The sequence below is a fragment of the Strongyloides ratti genome, assembly GCF_001040885.1.
Source record: "Strongyloides ratti genome assembly S_ratti_ED321, chromosome : 2".
NCBI classification, from domain to species: domain Eukaryota; kingdom Metazoa; phylum Nematoda; class Chromadorea; order Rhabditida; family Strongyloididae; genus Strongyloides; species Strongyloides ratti.
The window spans coordinates 14,223,691-14,241,957 of record NC_037308.1 but is presented as its reverse complement, the minus strand read 5'-3'; the positions used below and the strand labels follow the sequence as shown (position 1 = coordinate 14,241,957).

Sequence of the window (18,267 nt, the reverse complement as noted above, 5' to 3'; positions counted from 1 at the left end):
TAAAAAGGCAAAATAAAGTTTTATATTTATTTTTATATAGCATGATTAAATTATACCATTACAACTGCAATCTCTCTTCATTCTTCCAAATCTATAAATATATTTTTTTTTTTCAAAAAGAGTATTTTATATTTTTCTTACATCCATTATTTTATTCTAATATTCTAATATTTCATACCCAAAAACAACTTTTCTTCAAATTTATTTTTTACTAGTAATATTTGTATATCTAATGTTTGTTTGTCCATATTAATTACTAATACTCTTTATAAAATTACTTATTCAAAATAAATATATATATGAATTTTTTTTTTTTTAAAAAAAGTAAATTATATTATGTTTGAAATATTATTTAACAGTCTAATATTATTAACTTACAATATAAATTATAGTTGATAAATTTAAACTGTAAAATAATGACGAAAAGTATTTGAACAAACAACTGTTAAAAATTTTAACTTATTAACAACTTACTATTTGATTATTTTTATAAAAAAAAAAATTAAAAAAAAAAGATGAAGTAGCTTGATTGTTCTATTAAATATAGTTATTTGTTAAAAAATTTGTATTTTATTTGCATTTTTATAAAATATATATATTTTAAAATGATAAAAAGAGTTCCTATACTTCTTTTATAAAATTGTTTAAGAATCATAACTTAAACTTTTTTATTTCTTTCAAATATTTATTAACATTAAAAATTTTTATTTTAAGATAAAAGACATTTTAATTTCTAAAAGATAAATGTGTATTTTATTAGATATTCTTGATGTAATATAAATTGAAAGTTTTATTTTTTTTTTATCTTTTTTATTTAATAGTTCTTTTCATTGTCTTTAAACGGAACTTTTCTTACTTAACTAGTATATTGTTGTATTTAATTGTACTATTGTATTTGTTATACATGTAATTCTTTGTAACATTAACATTATTTGACAATATATTTATGTAATTTTTTTTTTTAACAATAAGAAAGTACATTTATAAATTTTATTTTGACTTATAAAAAATTAAGATATCAATTATAGTTAAAAAAAATTTAATATTTTTTTTATTTTACTTTATTATAATAAATAAATTTTTGAAAAAGTTTAATTTTTATTAGATAACCATATTTATTTAAAAATATTATATTTAATATTTGTAAATTGTATTATAAAAGATAACAAAAGATTTTTGTAAAAGTTTTCTATAGAAAATGACTATTTTAATTAATTAACTAAAGTTTAATCTTTTTATCTTTGGTAAATAACTTCTCTATTAACAATATCTATTTGATAAGTCTATATATTTAATATACATCTGTTGATATTTTAGTAAATTATATAAATATATAAAAAGAATAAGTATTATTAAGAATAATATATTTAGGGTATTGTTAAAAGTAATAAGAACACAAATATGTCGTTTATTTGTGTGTTTTTACAAATATAATATCATCGTAATATGCTTTTGAAGTAAACAAAACTAGTTTTTATCCATTACCTTCTTAAAAACCATGTTTCATTGTTATAATAATAAGTATACTTTATTTTTAACAATAAAAATTAAATTTTTATACTCAATTTTATTTTTAGTTATAAAGAAATATTATTATATTTTTTATTTTACAACTTTATTTTTTTTTTTTTTAATAAATTAATGTTTTCGTTTTTCTATTTTCGACATGTCTTCATCTTATAAATTATACGTTTTGATTACATTGATATATATATTTAAAAAAAAATTTTTTTTTTCATTTAAAAAAAAATATATTTATCATTCTTATATATTTTGATAATATTATTTTTAAACATTGCTAATTAATAGTATTTGTTTTTTTGAAATTATATATTTTGAAAAAAAAAAATTATAAAATTACATCAATTAAAATTTTTTATTATAAATATTTTCTTTAAAATGTTAGATCTATATGATAATATAGTTAAGTATAAGTTTTATATATAAATATATATATATGTACAAATATATCCTTATTGGGTATTGTCTATCTTTATATATAAAATAAAATAGAAGTCATATATTACTCTTGACCACACAATAGCAGAAGATTTAGTAAAAATGAACTAAACAAGATTATTGTATGTCCTCATTATAAACCTTATAAACAATTTAAAATACATCCATCTGCTATATATTTATATACATAAAATGTATGATTATTAAGACTTTTATATTATATATATTCATACTTATTATTAAATGTCTATTTTAATATATATTTTAATACAAAAATATTTTATATATTATTAAAAAATTTTTTTTTTTATAAATTTTATATTTCTTAGTGATATTTTATACTTTATTATATATTTTCAATTAACTTTATTATCACCCCCATAACAGTAAAAGTAAGAAAAATAATATAGAGGTAATATTAAATTTCTCTATAATCAACAAAATATTTCTTTTTATCATATATACCTACATTCCTTCAAGAAATATGTAATAATAAATCACCATTTATTTTATCATCATTTTAATGCCATTCTTTTATTTTAAAATATATATATATATATATCTTATCTTTTAATAAATATTCAAATAAATATATTTTATCGCTCTCCACCACTTTTACCATATTTTCTTTTGTCACTCATCTAACAGATTTTATCTATCTTTAATATATATATATATATATATATATTTATTAAATATTCTTAGGAACATCATAAATTGTCATTTAATAAATAAAAGTATTTTATTTAAACAAATTAAGTATCTTTAATTTTACTTGGTAATATTTATAGATATAATTTTTATATTATAGTAAATTATTAAATTTAAATAATTTATATATTATTATTATCATACAAACAGATATTAGTATTTAATAAATAAGTTATATTAAACTAAATACTTTATAAGATATAAAAGAAGATTAAATTAAATTAATTTGGCATTGCCAATATATTTTAACAAATCATTTTAACGAATATATATATATATATAATAAATAAAAGTTCATCTAATTACCTTCTCACATTTTGGTAATAATCATAGCATCTTTTTACCTGTTCTTTTGGATAATAAAAAGGAAGAGGTGGAGGTTTTCTTTCATATTATTCTTACTATTCATTTGATAAAGAGTTAGTTGTAGGAGATAAATAAAAGAGTATATATATATATGTATCTTTTATAAACTATAAGTTTATCATATCTTACTTACTACCTTATAGTTTTTCTCATTTATTATACATTAAGCTAATAAACATTTCATTGATCTTTTAAGAATCTTAATATTTCTTTAAATTATAATTTTATTTATTATAGTGTAAATTTTAGTGATAACACTTTTTTTTTTTAAATAAAAAAAAATTTATCTATTTATTCTTAACATATATTAATATAATTTGATAAAACATATGTTATTTTCCTAATATTTTATGGTTAATTTTATATCAAAAAAAAAAATTCTCAATTTTATTTAAATGCCTAATTGTTTATTGTATTTCTAATTATAATAAGCTTAAAATAAAGTATTTACTTTATCAAATTAAACTAATTGATAGTTTTAGTTACGACAAGTATTATTCTTATAAATAAAAATATTATCATTCATTATAATATATATATTAAACATAATAATCATTTTAAAATTTTAAATTTTTTCTAACTTTAAAAATCATAAACAATGTTAAATGTTTTAATAAATTGACTAACAAAATCAACTTATTATATATAAATATATATATATATTTTTTTTTTTTTGAAATGTTATAAACATATAAATTAGAATATTTGAATAAGAATATATATATATATTTGAAATAATATTTTTTTTTTTTAATATTTTCTGATTGATTTTGTCTAGATATGATATTATATGCAATATAATACTAAGAAAAACATAAAAAAGTTGTTATAATAATGTAAAAATTTATTAAACAATGATAATAGATATTTTTCTAATATTTTATATCATTAACAAATATACTAGTTATTGTCTTTTTTTTTCATGAGGTAAACACATTCATAAAATTTTTTTTTAGTAAATATTTGTTTATTTATTAATTAATTTTATAAAATGAAAATATAATTATTTATTAAATGTCATTGTTTTGTATAAATAATTAATTAAATTTTTTATTCATTTAAGTATAATTGATAAAATCACGACATATTTTTATGTGTTATTAACTTTTCCCTGTTAATGCATTACAAATTTTGTATCTTCATTTATTTTTACAGAATGTTTATCAGACAATAAGAAGTATAATATTATTAAATTTTTTACTATTATTTTACTACTATATACTATCTATATATAATAAATATATCATTGAAAACATTCTTTTATTGGTAATAAAGAAAAAAAAAAAAGGCGAGATATATATTTATTTAATATATCATTTTTTTTTTTAATTGAAATTTATTATTTAATTAAAGAAAAGTTTTTTTTTTTAAAACAAACATCTATTTCATTCTATTATTATTTTTATTTGATAAGAAAAGATAAACTAAATATTTTTGATATTTAATATACAATGACTTCATCATCAGAAGGGGAACTCCTTCAAAATAATCAAGTAATAAGAGAAAGATGGAAAATAAAACAAAAAATTGGTGGTGGAGGATTTGGTGAGATATATGAGGCAAATGATTTACAAAATCATAATGAAAGAGTTGCTGTTAAAGTTGAAAGTAGTAAAGCAACTAAACAAGTCCTAAAAATGGAAGTTGCAGTATTAAGAAGACTCCAAGGAAAGAAGCATGCATGCAAATTTTACGGGTGTGGTAGAAATGATAAATTTAATTATCTTGTTATGTCAATGCAAGGAAAAAATTTAGCTGATCTTAGAAGAGAATCACCTAAACAATCATTTTCAGTATCAACTGCAATAAGATTAGGATTACAAATATTAAATGCTATACAAGAGATACATTCTATTGGTTTTTTACATAGAGATATTAAACCATCAAATTTTGCTATGGGAAGATCAACAGGAACATCAAAAATTGTTTATATGCTTGATTTTGGGTTGGCTAGACAATATCTTAATGCTAAAGGTGAAATAAGATCACCAAGATCAGCTGCTGGTTTTAGGGGTACAGTAAGGTATGCAGCTGTCTCAGCACATAAAAATAAAGAAATGGGAAGACAAGATGATTTATGGAGTTTATTTTATATGCTAGTTGAATTTTTACAAAGCGCTTTACCTTGGCGTAAAATAAAAGATAAAGATGAGGTTGGAAGATTAAAAGAAGAGGTTGATTTAGAGTATTTACTTGAAGGATGTCCACATGAATTATTAACATTTTCTAATCATCTTAAAACATTATCTTATCCTGATGAACCAAATTATATATTATTAGAGGGATGTTTAACATCAATAATTCAACGTATGGGAATATCAATGGATGATCCATATGATTGGGAAATAGGATATGAAAATGTTGGTAATAATAAAAGAACAGGACTTTTATCAAATGGTACAAATAATAAAAATAAAAGTCATACAACAGCAGTTAAAGATCGTGCACCTGATGATAAAAATAAAAATCTTGATACACAAGCACCAATTACTATGGGAGAAGATGAAGATGAACAGACGGGTAATTATATTGTTAAAATAGTTGGGGTACCAGATAATGAAAATAATAAACCAAAATATAAAAGACAAGAATTTATGAGACCAAAATATGGTGCTGTTAGTTTTGATGTTTTTGATGCTGTTAATGCACGATTAAATGCTGTTAATAATGGTATTAATTCAACATCAGATTTATTTCAAAAAATGAAAGTTGATGTATCAGTTGAAAATAATAATGATAATGAATTAAATGTTCCTCTTAATAAAGGTATTAAAGATAATAATAGAAATAATAGATCTATTACAACATCAATTGGTAAAAGATGTAATGATATAAGTTTAGGAAAAATATCAAAAAAAGCTTGTAGTACAACAATTAATGATACAAATGCAATTGCTGAAGATGAAGGTATTGGAAGTGTTAATAAAAATACAGCATTAATGTCAATGTCAAAATGTCATGAATCATTTGATGAAACTGGATATGATGAACATTTATTAGGTGTTAATGAACATCATTATATGGGTGAAAGAAATGGTTCAAGATCACCATTAAATAGTGGTTTAAGACCATTTCCAAGAAGTTGTTTAGCTAATTCTCCAACTGTTCCTATTTTAAGTGGTACACCATCATCAACACCAAGTAATAATTTATCTAATTCATCAAAATCAAAAGGACCATTACTACAAGGACAACCATTATCAAGAAGTCCAACAGTTAAAAAAAAATTTATTCAACAATCACAAAGTCAATACAATTTAGCAAATAATAATAGTAAAAAAGACCTACATAATGAGAAAGAACATTCCTCATCAACAGCTGAAAGAATGTCATTAATGTCACATTTTAAAAATTTAGTTACAAGTTTTTCAAATGGTGCAGCAAATCATATAGCATCAAGAAGGCGTTCCTTATCACGAGGTATTTCACTAGATGATCGTCAATCAGCACTTGCAGCAGTTGCTAAACATTCAACAAATACAGCTGCAGCAATTTCAGGTGGAAATTTTAATGGTTCAGGTAAATGTAATCAATCACCAAATTCAAATTATAAACATTCACATAATAATACAATATTAAAACCATTATTAACATCAACAAAAATTGTTGCTACAACAAATTATTATAATAAACCAAATACTGTAGAAAGTATAGGTGATTCAAAAATTTTAAGGCGTTTTAGTAAAAAAGGAATTAATAGTAATGATTATCAAAGTGAACCTGACTCATCACCAACAAGGAATACCGGATATAAACAAGCTTTAATATTAAATGGAGCTGATGACAAAAATGGATATTTAGTTGAAACAAAAGTATTAAATAATGGTATATCAATACCTGTTGAAGATAAAGATATAAAAAATTCACTATCATGCAGGTAAATTATTTAAATTTTAATATAATGAATTTTTTTTTTTAGAAGAAAAAGATATCAATTTTTAAATTTTAGTCATCGTGCCAGTACAAAATCATAAAAAAAAAAGAAATATTAATACACATTCATATGAAATAACAATTTTTTTTTTCTTCAAAGTGCTTTTTATTAAAAAAAAAAAAGAAAAACTTAATAAAATATATTGAGAATTAAATTCTCTATATCGGTGCTTTATATGTATAATAAAAAAAATCAACTAGTCATAAAAATTTGTTTTAATAGATTATAGAACAAAAATTATTCAAGAAAAAAGTATGATTTTTGAAATATTGTTATATAAATGAAACTGAAAAAAGAATGATGTTATTATATATTGTATTTTTACACATATTATTTTAACTTATGTATAAATATATATTATTTTACTTAAATTTTTTATTACTGATCTTTATTTGTTAAAAAGAATATAAAAATTTTTTTGATATATTATAATAGATAGATAGATATATAAATTTATCAATAGTTATTATTATTATTTGTTAAAAGATTTTTATTACTAATAATAAATTTATTTTATTATTAATGATTAATAATTTATACTTTTTATATTATTAAGAAAAGTATTGTTTACTTTAATGTATAGAAATATGATTTAAAAAAGAATATTAATATATTAATTGATGGTTGTAAAAAAATTAATTGAAGGTATTTATTTTGGTATATAAAGGAAAGTTAAATGATAATTATCATTTACCTTAAAAATATTCATTTAAGTTATGAGAATAATTTTATCTTTAACTATATTTATATTATTAATTATTATTGGTGAAGGAAAACGTGATGCTAATCAAAAATTAAAAGCATGTTGCGCAAGACAAAAAAATGCTGATAAAGATTGTAAAAGAAAATTTTGTGATTTTAATATTCTTACAAAAGATAATGTAAATTTATTATTTAACAACAAAAAAATAATGTGATTAATTTTTTTTTAAGGTTATGACATTTTTAAATACATGTAATCCAAAAGGTACAACAGTTCAAGATATGTGGGACTGTGCCTCATCACGTGTTGATCATACAGATTGTTGTAAAAAAAAGTAAGATTTTAATAATTAAAAGATATAATTATATAATTTTAGTAATGTTGTTGAGGAATGTTTACCATATTGTAAATCTGGAAATTCAACACCAACAGAATATTTTAAACATTTATTCTGTATGCAAGCTTTTAATGGAATTAAAAATTGTTTTAGAAATTATCTTGAAACTCATCCTAACATTTTTGGAGACAAATAATTACTTATATAATGTATTTTTTAAATAAATATGTTTAATACTAACTTTTTATTTTATATGAATGTAATGTAAATTGAATATCATCTTATTACTGTAACTTTACTATAAATTTTTGGAAACCATACTATTTATTTATAAGAATTATATAAAAATTATTAATTAAATGTATACAGTATCATATTTCAAGAAGTAAATTTTTTTTTATCTAATTTGTTGGAATAAAAAAATTGACAACAAAAAACAACTAGTAATAAAATAATTATTAAAATATTTTTCAAGAAAATGTTTTGTATATACATATTTGAATTGACAAAAATTTTTAGTTATTTAATTGATAATTTTGAGAATAATTTTAGTCTAATTTTTTTTGTTTATTACTTCTAAATTAAATTTTAATATATTATTTTATGAGAATATCCATTTATTTATAAACTTCAAACGAGATCTATCTTCAGAAGGTGATTTTTGTTTTCCATATTAAATTTCTATAGAATTAGCATAACTACATGTAACTTGTTCATTAAGATATAAAGTTAATTGCAATTTAACCATTTTAGATTTTTTATTTGATGATACCAATAAATGAAAAGTACAAAGTTTTAATTCTGACACTTTAAAATAACTTGTTTTATGAGTTACTTTTAAAAATGTAATACCTTAATTTAGTGATTTGTTATATATGTAGAACCTATAAATTTATTAATACATTTACATCTATTAAAACTATTAAAATTCTAATAATCTTTAATGAAGTAAATTATTTTATTTTATAATATTGCTACATTAATTAATATTCAAAAATCTAACATCAAAAGATATAAATTTATCTTTTTGATCTCTAGTTTTTTTCCAGATAAAATATCTTTTGACATAATTACTTTTCTTCTATTTTTAGATTGATATTATAATTCACCATGAATTAATGATCCATAATTTTAAGATTACTAATATAGAAAAAATATCTTTTGTAGAAGCTTTAAAAAAAAATCTTTTTTTAATTTTCATCTACGTTTCCTTTAAAATATGAATGTATAACATTCTATGATTTTTATGATGTTTATCACAAATATCTAATATATTCATTGTCTGTTTTAAAATATCATCAATACTTTTGTATTTCTCAGAAGTAATTATTTCATATTCTGTATTTTAAACCAATTTTTTTTATTTTCAATGAAACAAATATTACCAGAAGTATATTTTACCATTGCTTCAACGGTAGTTGATGAACATAACTCAATAAATCTCAAACAAGTATGTATTTGAATCTGACATAATATAGATTTTACAATGGTTTGATAATTGTTATCATCAATTAGATGTTTTATTTTAGTATTTCATTTACATCTTGCATTTTTATAACTTTTTTTTCCATTCATTCACATATTGTATCTAATGATGTTGAAGAATCATTAAAACTTTGGCTCTGTTTTTTATTTTTATTTGCTTCTAAATTACTATTACTATTAATTATATTATAATTATATTTTGTTATACTTTATTTTTCTAAATTTTCATTAAAGGTACATTATTTTTATTGTTTGAAATGATGTTTTCGATACTACATAGCTGAAAAATTATATCTATATTGTTAAATTAATTTTTAAAACTATTCATTAATAGCTAATATTTAAATAGAAATATTTAATAGTTTTTTTTAGCAGTAAAAAAATGAATTGTTAAAGTGCCATGTTAAATATTTTTTTAATATTTTTAAAAAAATATGTTTTGAAAAAAATTATTATAAGCTTAATTGTTGATTGACAACTTTTAATATAGAAGAGCTGACAAACGTAACATATTAAAATATTATAGTAAAATATTAAATAACTTTAGTTTTTTCTTTTTAGAGATAAATTTTAACTTTTTCTTATATCTGTGAAAAAATATTTATGAATAAATTATTAATATTTTCATTATTTGTTAAAATTTATATTTTTTTAAATAAAAATATTAATCATGCCATAATTTTTTTTACTATAAGTTTTTAAGTAATTTAAATTATTATTTTAATTATAAATCTTGATCATGGTTTTAAAAAAACTTTTTATAATTAAAAATATTATGTAATTTTTAAAAATTATATTTTTATTTGCACGATTTAAAGTTTAATAAAGTTTAAGTAAAGATACTGTTTTCATAAAATTTGAAATTGATGAATATCATGCTGTGATTAAGCAATCAATCTTTTTTATAAGTTTATATAGTTGTAAAAATTTAAATATAAATAACGATATTTTAATTACTGGAAGAAAAAATTGAATATAAACTGTGAATAAATAAATATTTTTTAAATTGATAAACATTAATTTCAATGTGAAACACTTTTTATAAATAAATTATTAATACAATAATTTAAAAATAGAATTTTACTTTTTTTAATTATTTTAATTTTTTATACTTTTAGCAACTAACAAAAATTAATAAAAAAATAAATAGACATTTTAAATATATTTATTATTTATTAAAAATATTTTATAATAATAGCACGTTAGTAAAATATAATTTATAGTTTCTCTGATATAATATTGATAATTTTTACCTTATAAGTTGAAACATTTGAATGATATTTTATTTAGAATTTCTACTTTTCTATAAAATAAAATGATTTAAATCTTCTTTGATAATAAATGTAACTTCTTATTTATCACTACCACGTTTTAAGATTAAATAAAACTATCTAATTATACTTTATTTGTAAATTAATAATACATAAAAATTAAAATTTTTATTTATAATAGAACAATAATATTTTGAATTAAAAAAAAATTTTAAATTGAAATTTTAAAAAATAAAAGTTTTTTTAATTACATTTTTATTTTCATAAAATTACAAAACAAAAATATTTTTGGACACAAGAAAATAAATTATTTGATATAATATAAACATTTTTTTTTCTAAACCATTCATAAAAATTTTAATTTTTTTTAACTAGATTCTTTACCATAAGGAACATTTTTTATTAGTTTTCCTTTTATAATGCACTGTCTCATTTCTCCTTTATATGTTTTGTTCAATTCAAATTTATTATCAACATAAGTTTTTGTGGCATTTGTTCCCCAAAATACATATTCTTTTGGAATCTGAAAATATATTTCTTTTTCACACATAGGATTTGTTTCATTGCATTGATGATAAATATACAAGTAAGGATCTAATTAATAAATTATTTATTATAATTTCATTAACTTACGAAATTTAAAAAGTCCATCAAGTAATCCACAATATGATATATAACTACTATTGCCAAGATTTTGGTAACCAACTTTAGAATAGATACCTGCCGTGTAGTCATAAGTTACAATTCGAACATTTTTTTGATGTTGGCCACTACATAAAAACGTCATTTTCATGCAAAATATCTGCCACCAAAACCTTGCTTTTGGATGATTTAGTTCAGGCAAAACATAAGTAAAAAACAATAAGATAATAAAAATAATTTTAATTGTCATATTTAATAATTATTTATAACTAAATTTTAATATAATTTTCTTTAACATATACAACTAAAAAATTGCTGTAATTTTATAGAAAAAATATACTCAAAAAACCTTGTCATAATAAATATTTGAATTATATTTTATTTGATTATTTTAAATTAAAAAAATATAACTTTTTAAATATAAATGTATAAGTATAAATAAACAATATATTTTTTTTGATTTCTGACGCATTTATTTATTATATAAATTAAAAAAATTGTACAATTTTTTGATTTAAATATAAAAAAAAACTTATTATATTTATTTAAAAATCAATTATAATCATTTATAAAATATTATGATATAATATATTAACGAAAGAATATTATTATTAAAAAAACGTTTTTTCAAAAATTAAGTATTTTTTTAAGATATGAAGATATTTTGTAGTAACAGATTACAATAATACATAATAAAATTTCAATAAAATTAATAACATCTAATCCTAATAACAAACTTAAGTCGTTACCTATATCAGAAATGAAATTTGTAGATGAAGAAATTAAAATTTCATCTTTTAATAAAATTTCTATTTCTTTAATATAAAAATTAATAATAGCATAGTTTGCTTCAATGTTAGTTTTTAAATATTTAGTGTCATTTTTTAAATTAAACATATTAGCTACATTTTTTGGATGAAGTTTCAAAAAAATGGTTAATGTGGAATAATTCAGAGTAATTACATGGAAATTCAAATAAACATTTTTTAATAAATTTTTTTTTAAATTATTGTTTTACTGCAATCATTAATTTCATTGTCTCTTAAACAATTCAAAAAACGTTATTTTAATGTATAAGAATTAAGTAAATAATAATTTTTTTTATTTTCATAATTAGAAGTATAACATTTTGATAAATTTTTATCTCTATTTTCTATTGAAATAACAATAGGAATATTTGTCTCATAACCAAGAGGTACCATATGAAAATGAAAATCAAAATTTTCACCTTCAATATTATTAAACAATGAATATCTTATTTCTAATATTGGATTATATCCAATACCTTTTTGATAATGATTTCTAAATATATTATATATAATAAAAAAATAAACTTACTCTATATCACTTATTTCATTTTTTATCATTAAAGAAAAACTAAAATCTTTTCCAGCACTTAAATAGTATAAAAAGTTTATATTTTTAAAATTAAACATTAAGCAATTTTTATATTTTACTACTTCATTATTTAAAAGTTTTATTATTTTTTTATAATTATGTCCTTGATAACTACTTTGAATTATTATATATTTAGTACAAATAGAATTTTTTACGCAATCATACTAAAAAAATTAAAATAATTAATATTTATATATTAATAACTTACTTTAAGCTCTGAAATGTTATATACATATCTTAAATTTCTAACATATGTTTTTGCATCATGAAATAAAGAATATCTTAAAGAATCAGTAAAATAATTATCATAATTATTTGTATCTTTATCTATTCCAGTTTTATCAAAATTTTCATAAGTATATTTACTATCAAAACATATTATAAAATTAGGAAAAGTATTTGATGTTTTACGACTTGTAAGAATTTTTGGACCATAATTTTTTGAAAATATTTTTTGTATAACCAAAAATAAACAAATAATTGTCATTAAATTATAAATAATATTCATCAAATTAAAATTTTTTTACTTTTTAAATAAAATGCTTGTGTTACAACATTTACTCCACTCTAATCTGAAAATTGACCAACAATTTTTTTCATAGTTTATATAATTGTAGTAAGTTGAGATATTTATTATGATATTTCTGGTATTTTTTATTTTTATGTTGTTTGATTTCTATTTTTGTTATGTGAAACTTTAAAAGAAGCCCGGGTACACGATACTAAGTATATAGTACTTCTAAAAAATATATAAAGGAGAAAAATTTTAGAAATTTGTTATTGTGAAATTTATTTTATATTATAATAATTTGTAATTATAATATTTTATTGTGATGCTTTTAATTGTATTACTTTAATGGATTCTTATTGTATTAAGCTTGTACTAGTTTAAATAAACTAAGGGTTTAAATAATTTAAAAAGTTAATTATTATATTAATTGTAATTTTATTATTTTTTATATAGGTATAGCTTTAATAATATATAATAAATGTTTTTCTTCATTTAAAATATATTTTATAATAATAACACGTTGGTAAAATATAATTTATAGTTTTTCTGATATAATATTGATAATTTTTGCTTTATAAGTTTTAACATTTAAATGATACCTTGAATTTCTATTTTTCTTTATAATAAAATGATTTTAATCATCTTTAAAAATAAATGTAAATTTTAATTTTTTCGTGTTATGCTTTAGGTTTAAATAAAACTATCTAATTATGCTTTATTTGTAAATTAATAATACATATAAATTAAAATTTTTATTTATAATAGACAATAATATTTTTTTAAAATAATATTTTGAATTTAAAAAAAATTTTTAAATCAATATTTTAAAAATAAAATATGTTTAAATTACATTTTTCTTTTTGTAAAATTACTAAACATTAATATTTTTAGACAAAAAAAGATATTTTATTTGATATAATGTAAACCTTTTTTTTCTAAACCATTCACAAAAAATTTTCATTTTCCTAGCTATAATATTTTTTATATAAAACATGTTTTTTTATTCCTTAGTTTAGTTACACAGTATTTTTTCTCCTGAATGTGTTTTGTTTAATTCAAAATTTTTAATATCATAATACTTTGAAACTTCTACTCCCCAAAAAACATAATCTCTTGGAATATGTAAATATATTTCTTTTTCGCAATTAGGCTTACTGATATTGCATTTATGATAAACATACAAGTAAGGATCTAATTAATAAACTATCTATTATAATTTTATTAACTTACTAAAAGGAAAATATCCATCAATTACTCCACAAAATGAAAAATAGCCACTTTCGTCAAGATATCTGGTACCAACTTTAGAATAGATACCTGCCGTGTAGTCATAAGTTACAATTCGAACATTATTTGCTGGTTCGCCATTACATTTAAAGCTTATTCTCGCACAAAATATTTGATATGCAAACCACGGACGAGGTAATTTTTGTGCAGGTAGAACATAAGTTAAAAACAATAAGATAATAAAAATAATTTTAATTGTCATATTTAATAATTTGTTATAAATCAATTTTAAAATAAACTTCTTTAACATATACAACTAAAACATTTCTGTAATTTTATAGAAATAATATACTCAAAAACTTTGTCTTAATAAATATTTGAATTATATTTTGTTTGATCATTTAAAATTAAAAAAATATAATTTTTTATATATAAATATATAGTATAAATAAATTATATATTTTTCTTTTGATTTTTGGTGTTTTTTTATTATATAAATTAAAAAAATTGTACAACTTTTTCTTTTAAATATAAAAAAAAATTATAATAAAAAATTTAAAATATTAATTAAAAACCAATTTTTTTTAATCATTTAAAAATATAATGATATAATATATTAAAGAAAAAATACTATAATTAAAAAACATTTTCTAAAAATTAAGTATTTTTTTTAAGATATAAAGATATTTTGTAGTAACATATTACAATAATACATAATAAAATTTCAATAAAATTAATAACACCTAATCCTAATAATAAACTTAAGTTATTACCTATATCAGAAATAAGATTTGTGGATGAAGAAATTAAAATTTCATCTTTTACTAAAATTTCCATTTCTTTAATATAAAAATTAATAATAGCATAGTTTGCCTCAATGTTAGTTTTTAAATATTTAGTGTCATCTTTTAAATTAAACATATTAGCCACATTTTTTGGATGAAGTTTTAAAAAACTGGTTGATGTGGAAAATTCAATGTAATTACATGGAAATTCACATAAACATTTTTCAATAAATTTTTTCTTAAAAATATTGTTTTTCATTCTTTCCGGAAATAGTGAGTATGATGAACAATTTAAACAATCATTTGTTATACAATTACATTCATGTCCTATTTCTATAATAAAATATATACTATTATCTTTTTTAATTATTAAATTATAATAATTTGTAACTTTTTAAAGTTAAATTACTTATAAATATTTGTAAAAATAAAAATTTTTTTGATTTAAAAAATATTTTAGACATTTTAACTTATTTTATTAATTACCATTACAAACATCCGGTGGAAAAGGAGTTGTTTTACCACAATCATTAATTTCATTGTCCCTTAAACAGTTCATAAAACATGATTTTAATGTATAAGAATTAAGTAAGTAATAATTTTTTTTATTTTCATAATTAGAAGTATAGCATTTTGATAAATTTTTGTCTCTATTTTCTTTTGAAATAACAATAGGAATATTTGTTTCATAACCAAGAGGTACCATATTAGAATGAAAATCAAAATTTTCACCTTCAATATTATTAAACAATGAATATCTTATTTCTAATATTGGATTATATCCAATACCTTTTCGATAATGATTTCTAAATATATTATATATAATAAAAAAATAAACTTACTCTATATCACTTATTTCATTTTTTATCATTAAAGAAAAACTAAAATCTTTTCCAGCTCTTAAATAATATGCAAAATTTATGTTTTTAAAGTCAAACATTAAGCAATTTTTATATTTTACTACTTCATTATTTATAAGTTTTAGTATTTTTTTATAATTATGTCCTTGATAACTACTTTGAATTATCAAATATTCAGTACAAATAGAATTTTTTACGCAATTATACTAAAAAAAAATTTAATATTTCTTTATTAATAACTTACTGTAAGCTTAGAAATGTTATATACATATCTTAAATTTCTAACATATGTTTTTGCATCACGAAATGAAGAATATCTTAAAGAATCAGTAAAATAATTATCATAATTATTTGTATCTTTATCTTTATCTATTCCAGTTTTATCAAAATTTTCATAAGTATATTTTGTATCAAAACATATTATAAAATTAGGAAAAGTATTTGATGTTTTACGACTTGTAAGAATTTTTGGACCATAATTTTTTGAAAATATTTTTTGTACAACCAAAAATAAACAAATTATTGTCATTAAAATTATAAATAATATCCACAAAATTAAAATTTTTTTACTTTTTGAATAGTATGCTTGTGTTACAACATTTACTCCACTCCAATCTGAAAATTGACCAACTATTTTTTTCATAGTTTATATAATTGTAGTATAAAATAAAAAAGTAAAATATAAAATAAATAATAAAAAAACATTTAGTTATTTTATATAAAAATGTTCCTTAGTAACAGTTTCTAATAGTTTCATTTAAATATATGAAAACAAAAAGATATTATTTATATTTTAATGTTAAATTTTAAAAAATTATTTATTTTTTAAAAATAAAATTAGTTTTAAAAATATTTATAAAATTTTTTATCTTGCTTTTTTTTGTAAAAAATTTCATAAGAATGATTTTTGATAAGTAATATATTTTAAAAATAATTAATTTAGAGTAAATTTTTTTGTTTTTAAGAAATGTTTTAATTAGTTCAAAAAAATTTTGGATCATAGTATTTTTGAAATTTGTTTCTTTATCAATATAATAATCATAAATTTTTTATACAAAACTCCACTTAAAATTTAAAATTATTTTATGTTATCAATGATAAATACATTCATATGAAGCAGTTTTTTATATAGTATATTATATTTTAATTACATTTTCATAGATTAAAAAAAATAACGTAATAGATTAAAAACAAGAATTTACAATCATATTTACAATTAAAGTTACATAAGATAATTTGATGTTGTCACATTTAGTTGAAAAAAAAAAAATAATGAAAAGTTTTGGTATTATATTAACTAAAAATATAGGTTCAATAATAGTTGATTAAAATTAAAATATGAGCATTTATGAAATTAGCAAATTTGTGAATTTTAAAAAAAAGTATGAGTAAATAAGTGTATTATTTTCTGCTTTTTAAATCAATTTACCGACTTTTTTTACCAATGTTTGTATAATAATTTTAACTAAAAATAAATAAAAAAGATTTTATCATATGATATTTTATTAATTTATTATCATAACACAAAATTAATATTCAAATGTTGAAACTTAACTTTTGATATTTTCATACAATAATTTTTAAAATTGCTTATATTTTAATGAAAAAAATGAAAAAAAAATGTGCAAAATTGTATTTTATAAATAATACTAACAAGTTACTAATTCAACCCATATAAATGTTACATTAAAAATTAAACTTTTTTTTTCCTGTACCTTTAATATACTGTATGATTTTTTTATTAGAAATTAAAAGAGATTCATCCAAAAAATCTTGAAGAAAATGATGGATTATTTTAAATTATATAATAATAATTGAAAATAGTAATATTACGATATATATTTTAATATGACTACCTTGTGATTCAAACTTGATATTAAGCATAGTATAACAAAATTTTTGACCAGTCAGATTTTTATTTTTTAAATGGTTAATTTAAAGATGATTACTAAATAAACAATAATAAGATTTTTTATTTGATAAAAAAAAACATGCAAAAACTGTTTATATAACTTTTTTTTTCTTTTATCCACCAATATATGAAATTTAAAATATTATATATCATTAAATGTTAAATT

The 18,267-nt window shown here is 18.1% G+C and overlaps 4 protein-coding genes across 4 annotated transcripts; 2 read left to right on the top strand and 2 right to left on the bottom strand.

Annotated features, from left to right (window-relative positions):
* Positions 1-4,487: 4,487 nt before the first annotated feature.
* Positions 4,488-7,010, top strand: SRAE_2000451800 (Asator; the record flags this gene model as incomplete). Its single annotated transcript, XM_024643398.1, has 2 exons — positions 4,488-6,913; positions 6,956-7,010. 2 exons carry the CDS (start codon positions 4,488-4,490, stop codon positions 7,008-7,010), a joined length of 2,481 nt encoding a protein of 826 aa, XP_024509071.1.
* A 580-nt stretch (positions 7,011-7,590) lies between these two features.
* Positions 7,591-8,206, top strand: SRAE_2000451700 (Domain of unknown function DB domain-containing protein; the record flags this gene model as incomplete). The annotated part of the gene is made up of 4 exons (XM_024643397.1): positions 7,591-7,615; positions 7,685-7,851; positions 7,904-8,007; positions 8,050-8,206. The coding sequence occupies 4 exons, from the start codon at positions 7,591-7,593 to the stop codon at positions 8,204-8,206; spliced, it is 453 nt and encodes a 150-aa protein (XP_024509070.1).
* A 2,927-nt stretch (positions 8,207-11,133) lies between these two features.
* Positions 11,134-11,658, bottom strand: SRAE_2000451600 (Transthyretin-like family-containing protein; the record flags this gene model as incomplete). Its single annotated transcript, XM_024643395.1, has 2 exons — positions 11,134-11,360; positions 11,400-11,658. 2 exons carry the CDS (start codon positions 11,656-11,658, stop codon positions 11,134-11,136), a joined length of 486 nt encoding a protein of 161 aa, XP_024509069.1.
* Positions 11,659-14,329: 2,671 nt separating this feature from the next.
* On the bottom strand, positions 14,330-14,854 carry SRAE_2000451500 (Transthyretin-like family-containing protein; the record flags this gene model as incomplete). Its single annotated transcript, XM_024643394.1, has 2 exons — positions 14,330-14,508; positions 14,548-14,854. 2 exons carry the CDS (start codon positions 14,852-14,854, stop codon positions 14,330-14,332), a joined length of 486 nt encoding a protein of 161 aa, XP_024509068.1.
* Positions 14,855-18,267: the final 3,413 nt, after the last annotated feature.